This window comes from Dermochelys coriacea, chromosome 10 (assembly GCF_009764565.3).
Source record: "Dermochelys coriacea isolate rDerCor1 chromosome 10, rDerCor1.pri.v4, whole genome shotgun sequence".
NCBI classification, from domain to species: domain Eukaryota; kingdom Metazoa; phylum Chordata; order Testudines; family Dermochelyidae; genus Dermochelys; species Dermochelys coriacea.
Window position 1 is genome coordinate 72,866,829 of NC_050077.1, and position 12,537 is coordinate 72,879,365.

Here is a 12,537-nt window from a genome sequence, read left to right on the forward strand (position 1 = left end):
AAAAGGAAAGTTAATGACGAAGAGCTTAAGATGACAAGATATCAAGATAATAAAAATGGATACCAGTATAGATTAAGCGTGCAACTGGTTAAAACCTTTTCTCCTGCTTTGGCAAACATTCCACTCAAAGCAAACAGATTAAATAACTGTCATCAGCCTTGGCTTTCAAAAATAGATCTCTCAATATACTGTTATCAAAAATAACTTCTAGTCCTCCAAAACATTCTTGTAAAGCACTTCAATAAAGAAAATAACGTGAAAACGCATACATGATTGGTCACTTGGGACTAGTCAGTGTGTCTTCACAAACCTCTTATTTTGTTTTTAAACACAAGTTAATTTCAACCCAGACTTTCAGGGCTACATATCTTTTCCATAAATGATCATATTTTATTCTATAGAATCAGCATGGCTTGTTTTAAGCAAAAACTGGTAGAGAATATTATTTAATAGAAAGAAAAACAAAAAACCTCACCCAAACTCCCAATATCAGCCTTCCATTGGGGGATCTGGCACTTGTGCAAGGAAAACGTTCTTCACTTGTGTTTGCGTAAGGTTTAACTCTAACTACTGTTACAAAAAATGACATGACAGCTATAAACAAAAGACTGTGCAACAAAAACAGAAATGAGACTATAACATGACTATTGCATTTCCCTTAAACCTTGAGGTCCTGCCCAACCCTTTCCAGCAACAAAGGCAAAAATAAAGAGTTAACTACAAAAACTGCACTTAATTACAAAGAACAGTACTTGGATTCGTGTTATTCAAATAACTGCACAATACAGGCAAGGATGCTGCAGGGGATGGAAAGCCAACACAGAAACTTAGAAAAATTATTCTTACTCTGTCAAAAGCTGATGCAGCTTCTGATAGCCCCGCTCCAACGCCAAGCTCACAGGTGTAGCCCCTTCGTTGTTGTGGATGCAAAGAGCTCCTCTTCCACCTGGCTGCTGTAGCAGAAACCATGTCAACCTCAGAAGGCCCAGCCTCACTGCAAAATGCAACAACGTCTCCCGGGGGCTACTCTCTGGGAAGAAAGAAAAAAGAAAATGAAACATGCAGAATATGGATTATATGAATGCCATTTCCCCACATCCCAGCTACTGGAGTTGAGCCACACAGATGCAAAATACAGTAAAATGGTTGGCACAAAACTTGCAATCTCTCAAGCCAAAAAGCCAGGCAACCTAAACAGTGAAGCACCTGGAAAAACATATGCGAAGGCTGGCTGTTCACATTCAGGAGAGGATGGCACCTCAGAGTGAGCGGATCACCACAGTGTAGGGCCCTATCAAATTCGCAGCCATGAAAAAGGCGTCACGGATCGTGAAACCTGGTCTCCCCCTGTGAAATCTGGTCTTTTGTGTGCTTTTACCCTATACTATATAGAATTTATGGGGGAGACCATCATTTCTCAAATTGGGGGTCCTGACCCGAAAGGGAATTGCAGGGGTGTTGCAAGGTTATTTTAGGGTGGTCACAGTATTGCCACCCTTACTTCTGTGCTGTCTGCAGAGTGGGGTGGCCGGAGAGTGGCGGCTTTTGGCCGGGCACCCCGTTCTGAAGGCAGCACCCTGCCAGCAGCAGTGAAGAAGTAAGGGTGGCAATACCATACTATGTCACCCTTGCTCCTGCACTGCTGCCTTCGGAGCATGATGGCTGCTTACTGAGGGCCCAGCTCTGCAGGCAGCAGTGACGTAGTAAGGGTGACAATATCATACCATGTTTCATAGTAGCAGCCATGTTAGTCTGTATTCGCAAAAAGAAAAGGAGTACTTGTGGCACCTTAGAGACTAACAAATTTATTAGAGCATAAGCTTTCGTGAGCTACAGCTCACTTCATCGGATGCATCCGATGAAGTGAGCTGTAGCTCACGAAAGCTTATGCTCTAATAAATTTGTTAGTCTCTAAGGTGCCACAAGTACTCCTTTTCTTTTTGCGAATATCATAACATGTCATCCTTACTTCTGCGCTGCTGCTGGGAGTGACTCTGCTTGCAGAGCTGGGTTCCTGGCCAGCAGTTGCCACACTCCAGCTGCCCAGCTCTGAAAGCAGCACCACGGCCAGCAGCAGCGCAGAAGTAAGGGAAGCAGTTCTGCAACCCCCCCTACAATAACTTTGCAACCCTCCCACAACTCCTTTTTGGGTCAGGACCCCTACAATTACAACACCGTGAAATTTCACATTTAAATAGCTGTAATCATGAAATTTACGATTTTTAAATTCCTACGACTGTGAAATTGACCAAAATGGACCATGAATTTGGTAGGGCCCCAGTAACTTTAATGGAAGTTGTGAGTGCTCAGGACCTCTCAGGATCAGACCTATTGCAGAAGCTAATGAGAAAAGGTGCAGTTTCTAGATGGGCTTGATATCTAGAGTATTTAACTACCTCTAAATAGAAGATCAGTAAGTTCAAGTAGGCTGTGTTTGTCTGTACGTGCTGGTACTTTTCTCCCACATAAGACTGAATCAATTTTTTGGCACTGCCAAATTTGGTGTTTAATGACACAGATTCCTCCCTGGGCACAGCAAAAATGCTAACCTGAAGGCATAAATCTGGAGAAGGTATAAAAAGAGGACAGTCTACACTTTCTCAAAGAAAGCAAAAAGTGAGGACTTTCTTTTTCTAATTTGATTAAGCGTTAGACAAGCTTTTACAGTGCCCATGTCAGCAGACACAGCATTACGCAGAAACTGTATAATTCTGAGCAGCAGCATTTGTCCGATAGGTGCACTCCCTCCCCGCCTTTTACATTTAACAACCATGGTCTTATAATTTGATTTTTAAAAAATCACTGTGTCTAAGCTTTCATCTCTGAAAAATAAACCCTTATTCAAAGAACTGAAGCCCCAGAACCTTGCTCTGAACAGCAACAACCAGAAATGAGCTCCAGATGCACTGTGAAATATTGTATTTGGAGATCAAAGCATTTGTGATATCTGTACCCATACCATGGACATTTGGATTTTAAAATCTGCAAGAAGAGGTTAAAAAAAAACCTAAAGATTTATTCTTGAAAATTAACAAAGGATTTCAGCATTGACTGGTGTAGCTTTAAAAGGCACCCTGTACACTGCAGTAAACCAAACGAGTGAATAGATTCAGTGAAACACCCTGAATATTGTAGTAAAAATGTATAGGCTTATTAATTTGGTCGACAACCAAACCAATAGATCAGGTTACAATGTGAGTGCATAATGCTTCTAAGATTTAATCAGGTAATTTCTCTCAAGCACATTTTTGAAGGATGCCACAGTACAAATTGCTAATTCCTTTGTTCAGATGGGTTTTAAGGGACATCATTAAGGCGTTTAGCCAACAAAACCCACAACAAAACAGCGATTTCTCTGCTTTTTGCCATCTAGCTTTTGCTGAGCTTCTTGGCTGGCTCAGCTCCTGCAAAGCCTAATCTGTATTCAAGTACCAAAAGCTTCCTGGCACAGTCTACCATACAACTTCGAATTAGGGCTTTGGCAACCTGCTTTCTCCCTCCCCTGCACACACCCACTACACACCACCCAAATCCCAGCCCCCTCCTGTTTAGCGTAAAGGAAAATTACAACCTCCTGAATATATGAGCATGTGTGAATGGTGGTGCCAGCAGATTAGAGGAAGGACATAACCGAGCTTGCTCAGAGACAATATTTGTAGCCAGTGAAAGACCGAAGACAGGGACATTAGTAGAACATGCTACAGCATGGCACTTTATAGACGAATGAGAAGACAAGATATCTGATCAGAGATCATTACAATCTTAATAAGTCAGGACAAAAAGATGGCCAACTGTATGGGAAGGGAAATGTGGCCTGAGGAGACGGTACAAAAGTTGCTGTGGGAGGAACTTTTCCAGAGAGGAGAACAGTAGATTCAAAAATTACTTTCCTAGGGGCTTGTCTACACATAATATTGTACCACTTTAACTGCACTAGTTTAATAAAGCAAATCAACCCTCCTATCGTGGATGCAGTTTCAGTGTATAAAATAATACGAGCATAGCTTATTCCTGTACTGAATTGGGACATCTATGCTACTTCTCCCAAGACAGTTTCTATCATTTAAAAAAAATGGGAACAATTTTCAAAAGCACATAAGTGATTTAGGATCCCAAGTCCCATTTTTAAAAATGATAGTCTTCTTCCATGCTTAAGTCTTTTTTGAAAATTGTACCCAACTTATTACAATACAAATCATCTTCCAAGCAGCAAGACACATACACAAATGCAAGATCTTCTGTTTCCTGTGTTTGGATACTACCCTGACATGCAAGGATCCATATATGCTACACTAAAGCCTCTGAGTACCAACATGAGAGAGTGCAGTCTTTCACCAGAAGAGATGGCACTTGCCACGTCGAGCACATTAAACAGAAAAAAAACCTCACCATCCAGCCTCAAACCCTGAGGATCTGACTACCGTGTGAACTGGCATCAAGCCACCCTAACAGAGACAAGCATGAATGATGGCAGCCAACAGACACCATACTGTACACACAACAACCATGAGTGCTCAGGACAGGAGTCTTAGCTGAACACATTTTCAGCGATAGACGATACAGAACTTACATGGCTAGTGTTAAAAGGGATGCACCATCTGTGAACTGGATTAACTTTCCAAAATAAAAATGCATCTGTCACTGTGACGGCTGCTCAAAGCAAGTTTATAGCCCGTTTGCATCAGACCTTATGAGGAATGGGGAAAAAGGAGGAAGGCAAAGAAATGAAGCTATTTCTACCCCCCCCCCCACCCCCCCTTTTTTTTGCCTAGCAACAGGGGAATCTTAGGGCACTGGACTTTAGAAATTCAGGCAGAGGTTTGTTTGAATAGGTTGGCATGGTGCAGAATGCCCTTCCCAAGCATGGAAGAGTTACGCAACCTTTAGCATGGATTAGCTGTAGCTGTTTTCCATCATAAATGGCTGAAAGCAGAAATTTAGCAGGGGTCTTCAGAATCATCAGGCAGCCCATAAAGTGGTAACACAAAGCCCTTTGCAATTAGAGAATTACAGAAATAAAAGTACATGCAATACTGGGAGGTCAAGGCTATTTTGTTCCTTCTATGTCTCCTAGTAATAGGCAAGGTTTAAAACATATGATTAGTGCCCCATAATGAAAGAGCACTTTAATCCAGCTGGCAAGGAATGCAAGATTTTAGAGTGTGGGGGGTTTTTTTGTTTGTTTTTTTGGGGGGAGGGGGTTATTTTTGACAGTTGTGGCAGATAAATAAGCAGGCAGTTTAACTGGGTAACTAAGGATCAACTTTCCACAGAAAACTGTCAAACTCACTTTGTTAACTGACAGGATTAAGGTTTAAGGTGCTTTTAACCAGGAACAAAAAGCCACTGAGGAAGAAAATGCTTGAATATGACAGATCTGAGAACATACACGATGTTCCCTGAGCCAGGGGCTTCATTTTTAATGACCTTGATTGAAAGGAGGAAAAAAACAAACCATTTCCCATGAAGAAATACAGAGTGAGTGATTGTGGAACTCCCCATCAAATCTGGCTTCCATCCCTGCACCCCTCCCTCTGTGGGAAACTGCCCTCTCACTCAGTTCAAACCTCACAGGTCAATTGGACAAGGAAATGGAAACATGTTATCGTCACAGATCAGTAAATCCCAGATGACCACCTGAACCGGCAACGTTAGAAGAGGAGGGTCAAAAGAGAGGGACATTGTGCCTTAAAGTGTTGAGAGATGAAACACCAACTCAGTTGAAAATAACTGATTCGTTGGTAATTTTTTTAATCTTATAAACTGTGATTTTCAAAGGCGTGTAGGGAACTGAAATGCCTCAATTCCTACTTATTTTAAAGGGAACTGGAAGTGGCTTTGATATCTGTCACAGAATCTTTTATTGAGCAGTAGATTTGGGATGATGGACTAGGGGGCAGGGACCATCTGTACAAAAAATAATTTTATTTTGCTTGCAATTATCCAGTCCCCTTTTCTCCTCCCATTGCTGAAGATATCTTGCATTTTGTTCTGAAATAGGTTTTCCTTCTCTATCCAGAGTCTCACTGTTTTTTAGTTGCAGTGAAATGATAAGATCATGTGCACAATGTTTATGCCCAAATAAGTTAGTTAGTCTCTAAGGTGCCACAAGGATTCCTCGCTGTTTTTGCTGATACAGACTAACACGGCTACCACTCCGAATGCTATGCTGCTGGCACAGGAAAGATGATGTATTCCACACACTTTACTGCAACATACAACAGGAGGTGAATGTGAGGGAGCTGACTACAAATGAATATGAAAGTCTGTAGTTAAAGCTCAAGCATTACTGGTAGCTATTACACAGAAAGGGGTCAAGGGAAACTATCAAAATGTGGAAAATGTATAGATTTAAACCTTTGAACCTGAAAGAATCCAATTACAATATGAACAATGACCGCTGATCCAGAAAGCCCACCGCTCCTTTCAACTAATACCCACGTCTGTTTTACTGCTACCACAATATTCTGTCTTCTGTCGTGTAGTGGTATCACCAGAAAGACTTCTCTTGTCTCAGCCTGAGAAAGGATTGTACAGGCACAGTCAAGACAAACATCTCAGTAAAACCCCTTCCTTTTTTGTGGGAATAAGATTAGGATGATTTCAGACCATCAATTCCCATCCAAATTTCTACCCGTAATACACATGATTGCTTCTTGCTTCGAATCAGGCAATGCCACCTGCACATACTTTGCTGATGCAAATGTAATAGTACAGAGAAGTGCACTGTGTTTGCATATCATCTCCTTTTAATTTCTATTGATGGCTGAATTTATTCTTATCAGGACAATGCCATTCATACAGCAATGGGTATAATCTATTCTGGAAATAGCTATATTCAAAGTGTTGGCTTTTGCATAATCCAACAAAGGACATTTAAATCTGGTAACCTTTTATTAGAGCTTTACTTTGAGTACATGCACATAGATGATTGACTCAGCAAGTCCTATAAAATTTATCCTGCTGGTCATATGAACCACACCTCTTTTATGCACTTGGACAAAGGTCAGTTGCTTCTAAACGATTCTCATTATTCTAGCCTTATAATATTCCTCTCTCTCTTTTCCCCATATCTTCATACTCTGTCTCTTCTGATATTTCTTTCCCTCTAGTATTTAAAAACAAATGGGGTATTTCCTTGCCACTCTGACACTAATGTTGCATTATGCACTTACGTGATTTAGGAGTCATATACTGGTGATTTTGTATGCTTGGTTATCAAAAGCTTAATGCAAATCTAGTCAAACAAATTATTTGGATAATTTCAGATGACGCACAGAATGAATACGAGTTAAAGTATCTTGTTCTAGACTTTCCCCTCCTTCCTTGCTATCTCACAGCATCAGTCTATGCATTTTTCTTAAGAAAATATTGCAAATGAACGTTTATCATGCAGAGTTCCTGGAAAGTGATACAAATTCTTGGGACTTAAGCATGTGCCTAAAGTTAAAACATATTCAAGTGTTTTGTCAAATAAGTACAGGCTTTGAGTCAGCAGTCCACAACCAGGGCCCAGTGTTCTGTAGTTTATAAAGAGGAGCGTTGTCTGGCTCTCAGAATAATTTCTCCTCATCCTCAGTGAGGAGTTACCTTGTCTCAGTGCTGTCAGTAGCCACCAGGAATCTTCAGAAGTTTTATGAAATTATTGAAGGTACTACTGAATGTACCACCTTGAACGGAGTCAGTATGCAAAATATCCCTAATTTTCAGACTTTAACCATAGGGTTGGATCTCTGTCATTAGTTTACTACCCATTAGAAAGGAAAGAAAACCATCTATATGTGCAAAGATTTTTCACAATATTACTTAGAAGAAATTTAAGAAGGGAATCTGTTTTTTGTTGATATTTCACTCAAGGATTAACTTTCATATTCCTTTCTTTCTGAGCCATTGAAGATCCCATCTAGGTTTTGTCTGTCTGCCCCTCCTAACATAACACAAGCAATGCTTTATCTTTCAGCACATGATGTTCTGGATCTTGACAAACTATTTGGTTAATTTTCTCTTTGCTCATATAAAATAGGAAACTACAGCCATTCCTCCAATTATATTTTGTGTGTTTCACTTTTCAGAAGAGGATATTTTAATTCAATTGATCATATCATTTCCAGATACAAGTATAACCAGAGTTTCAATCTCAACAGCTCAGGGCAAAGCAACAGCTCTACCTGTGCTATTATGAATAATAAATAACAAGGATAGCAGTGTAGCTATGTTCTTTAGAAAGATACAGTACACTTGCAATAATAAAGAACAGCATAATTAAAGGCAATTGCAATCAATTCCATGTTTGGAATATTTTGATGACGGGGTAATCCTTGATTATGCACATTCTGCACTAAGTATTGGACAACTCTTGAGGTCATGGTGGATTAATGAGTAACTCGCTATGGCATAAAGAACGTTTACTTCAGAACAGAGATCGGCAACCTTTGGCCCATGGCCTGCCAGGGGCAGGTTCGGCCGATTGCGGCTCCTACTGGCTGCGGTTCACCACTCTAGGCCACAGGGGCTGTGGGAAGCAGCAGCCAGCACATCCCTTGGCCAGTGCCATTTCCCGCAGCCCCCATTGGCCTGGGACAGCGAACCGCAGTTAGTGGGAGCCGCGATTGGCTGAACCTGCAGACACGGCAAGTAAACAAACCGGCCCAGCCCGCCAGGGGGCTTACCTTGGTGGGCCACCTGCCAAAGGTTGCCGATCCCTGCTTTAGAGAAAAGTTTTGGATGATGGAAAATAGTTCTCCTCTTGTGATTTAACTGCCCGCGGACAGATGTGAAACAAACAAGGATGCAAAATGCACAAGGTGGAGGTCCCCTTAGATAACCAATAGGATCCAGGCACATTCCTTCAATGGAACACAGCCATCACCTGCCATTAGATACACCATGTAAACAGTTTCACCCCTTTAGATGTATCAATTAAAGAACACAGTGCAAGTCATGAAGTGATATTGTTACAGTACACTACTGGTTCCTTCACCCCTACATTTCTGTACAGTTTTCAGTTTTGTGCTTTCTTCCATTAGCCGGCCAAGCTAATCTAGCCAAATGATTTTAAATCTTCTGGCTACCTTGATCACAGACAGAGTGGGCCAGCAGATAGGATACAGGCCGGGAAAGTCAGGAAACCTACATTCTACCATCTCCAGTTCTGCTACTGACTGTGTGACCTTTGGCAAATCGCTTCACCTTTCTGCACCCTGGTTTCCTCCTGGTTGTATAATGAAGGTAATGATACCATCCTTTGTAAGGCGCTTTTAGATCTGTGGATAAACAGATGTCTGATGGGGGATTTTTCAGCAGGGGCATGGAGATTTTTTTTTTAAGTAAATTTTTGCCAATGTTTAACTCCACCTTTAGTTTCTGTGGTAGTTTTGTTTTTTTCAAAACTGGACATGACAAATTATATACTACCAACTCATTGTCTGAGCCAGTCTATATGTGGCAAACACAACACAGAAGATGTACTGGTCAGATGAAATGCAATAAGAAAAAATGGTAAAGAGAGGAAAAAACACAATAGTTTAAAAAAAAAACTAAAATTTTACTCATTTAGTTTTTCTCACATTTTACACATCAGTGGGATGCATTCTTCACCTTTGGCATAAGCTACAGTAATGTGTAAGAAAAGCCAGCAGAAAAAGGAGGACTGATTCATCAGAAACTTTCAAAAAAAAAAAAAAACCCTAAACAAATGTCGCACTATTTTTAAGAGTGACCATTTTCTTTTGGAAATAGAATTGGTATATCATTTATTTGATAGAAACAAGAATCAAACATACAAAGCTGCATCTAGATTGCTTGTAAACCTCCTGAATCAAGCTGAGTGCAGAGAGAAGAGGAGAGAATCAATTCATTTATTGATCTACTCAATGTCACAAGGTCTGGTTGTGAGTTTGTTTCTTTGAACTTCCTTCACTACCAGAGAGCAGGCTGTCTAGTGCTTACACAACTCTTACCAATTTGCAGGTGGCAAGGCTGATGTCAGGAGACGAGGTTGCATTCTGAGATGGAAGCCCATTTGGTGGGGCAGAAGTAGAATTGTGATTGTAAAAATAAACAAGTTTGCATGAACATGACCAACATGCTCAAAACTTACACAGGATTGTACATAAACAGTCCCTCTCCTACTTTCTAATCGGTTCCGCAGGCTATAGCTTAGTGGCAAGTTATTGTGCCACCTTTTCTCAAGAATATAGTACTGACTTGAAGAGCATGAAACATGATTACACCTTTTAAGAGCATTTGTCACGAGGAAAGGCTAGAAATTGAGTTTTTATAAATGCTCGAGAGAAAAATATTTGGCAGGTGATCAAACCGTAGCATTCAAAAATTACTGAAAGGATTATTACTAAATATCTCGTCCTGATGAAGCAGGATCAGAAATCAGAGGAGAAAATTAGGAACAAATCAGAAATGTGGACAGTAACCCTGCCTTAAATAAGAGTGGACATTAGGAATATGTTACGAGATAAAGCCATTGATAAACAATTTAGAGTTGCACTGAAAACTTTTGTAATTAGTAAGACTTCAGAGCTGGGTTCCCCTGTTTCTCTTACAACTGCTATTGATATAATTAACGATACTTAGTTATACTGCAGTATCTACAGTTCCCAATCAGGTTCCATGGTCCACTATGCGAGGTGCTGAACAAAACATATGAAGACATAAACCCTGTCTCCCCCTCCCCGCCAAGGTTTTATAATCAAAGGCCTTAATCCTGCAAAGACTTGACCTCCCTACCCCCTTAGCTTTATGCACTGTGAATAGTGCCCCACTGAAGCAGTGAGACTACTCATGATGTGTAAAGCTACACATGTGCAGGATCAGTGCTAAGGGGCTTCTCCATAGCCTACTGAAGTCAAAGGCATTCTTTTCGTTCACTTCAATAGGCATTGGATCAGTGCCTAAGAGAGCTGTAACTGCAGGTTGGGTTTTGGAGTGTTCGTATTAGTGATGTGCTAGATGTACATAACATACTAAAAATGCAATTAACTTACAAAAATAACATTTTATTTAAGTGTTTCTTTAATCTAATGTCTGGAATACTGATTGATGTATTAAATTAAATTGTGTTGCTCAATATATTTTGTTTTGGGGCTGTCGGGTTTTTTAATTTTTATCATATAGTTTGGGTGGGTTGTATTACTTTGAAAAACTAATACAGGGATTTTTTTTTTAAAAAGAATGGGTTAATTTGCAATATGTTCAGATGACATCCGTAATTTATGTATAATTAATGTGTAATCTTTTTAATAAAACTTTTAAATTAACCTATGGTGGAGAAAGATAGAAAAAATGATCAAAAGAAAGGTGAGTGAGGGATAAAAGAGAGTAGAGTAGAGAGGCCGGCTTGAAATAAATTAAAATGACTTCCGTTTTGGGGCTAAGTGAATTTCTCCAGTGCAACAATTTGCGATAAAATGGTTACATATTCCATCAAAAAAAATCTTCCACTGGAATAGTTTCAGTTCTCCTACGGCAGCTGCAAAATTCATACTCTAAATAATCCTATTAGAGGTGTTTGTTACCTGCAGCTGAGAAAGATTTTTATTTTTATTTTTTATTATTATTATTATTTTTAAAGATCTGGTTATATGGGAAACCCCACCTTTGGCCTTGACTAACGGTAAGCTCCCAGAGAATGAAGAACCTAACTTGGCAAAAATGTAGGACCAGTGGGAAAGCCATCAACACTAATCCTTAAAATGTCCCATGGCATGCTGTCTCTCTTTCTCATATTTAAATAGTCAAACATGCTGACATACTAGGGAAAAGAAAAGAAACTACCAAAATACAGGAAAGAAAAATAATGTAAGATTATGAAGCACTTTAGAATGTTTACCTAATTACTGCCCAGTTTGTTGAATGTGCACATATTTCTTTAAGATCACACAGAATGTAAATGCTGTAGCATCTCATCACTGCTGGGGAGGGTGGTCCAAGTTCAAGCACTAACGTATACTGATGCAAAAGATTAGCTGAAAAATTTTGACCAGCTATAATTGGGTGTCACTCTTCAGTGACTTTTCTGTCTCCTGTGGGAGTGGCAGTGATGTGCTCAGTAAGACCCTCCTCAGTTCCAATGACAGTTGCACCTCAGGCCAATGAAAGAGGGAGGAGCACAGTGAGGAGAAGAGATGAAATACGGAATTCGCCACCGACAACCCTACCACTTAAAAATAAGCAAAGAACTTCACTCAATTGAGAGGCCAATATCCAAATTTTGCTTCTATAGAAATGCTGAGTTACTGCATCACTTCCTTAATTGCTCTTAGTAGGAAGTATGAGTCATTTCATTCTCCTGTGTATCTTTAAACACAATCAGGAAGGGTTAGCTTAGAGGATTCTCTGCTCCTTGAAGTCTTTAAACCACGATTTGAGGACTTCAATAGCTCAGACATAGGTGAGGTTTTTCGTAGGAGTGGGTGGGTGAGATTCTGTGGCCTGCATTGTGCAGGAGGTCAGACTAAATGATCAGAATGGTCCCTTTTGACCTTAGTATCTATGAATCATCTCTGAATTAGAGACATGTCC

The 12,537-nt window shown here is 40.1% G+C and overlaps 1 protein-coding gene across 9 annotated transcripts in view; it reads right to left on the reverse strand.

Annotated features, from left to right (window-relative positions):
* The window catches only part of AKAP13 (A-kinase anchoring protein 13), a 339,098-nt gene that overhangs the window by 184,441 nt on the left and 142,120 nt on the right, over positions 1–12,537 (reverse strand). For all 9 annotated transcript variants that reach the window (XM_043493947.1, XM_043493946.1, XM_038418967.2 and 6 more), the window contains one exon: positions 847–1,030. In XM_043493947.1, coding sequence (XP_043349882.1) covers positions 847–1,030 — 184 coding nt within the window. The remainder of the gene's footprint in view (positions 1–846; positions 1,031–12,537) is intronic.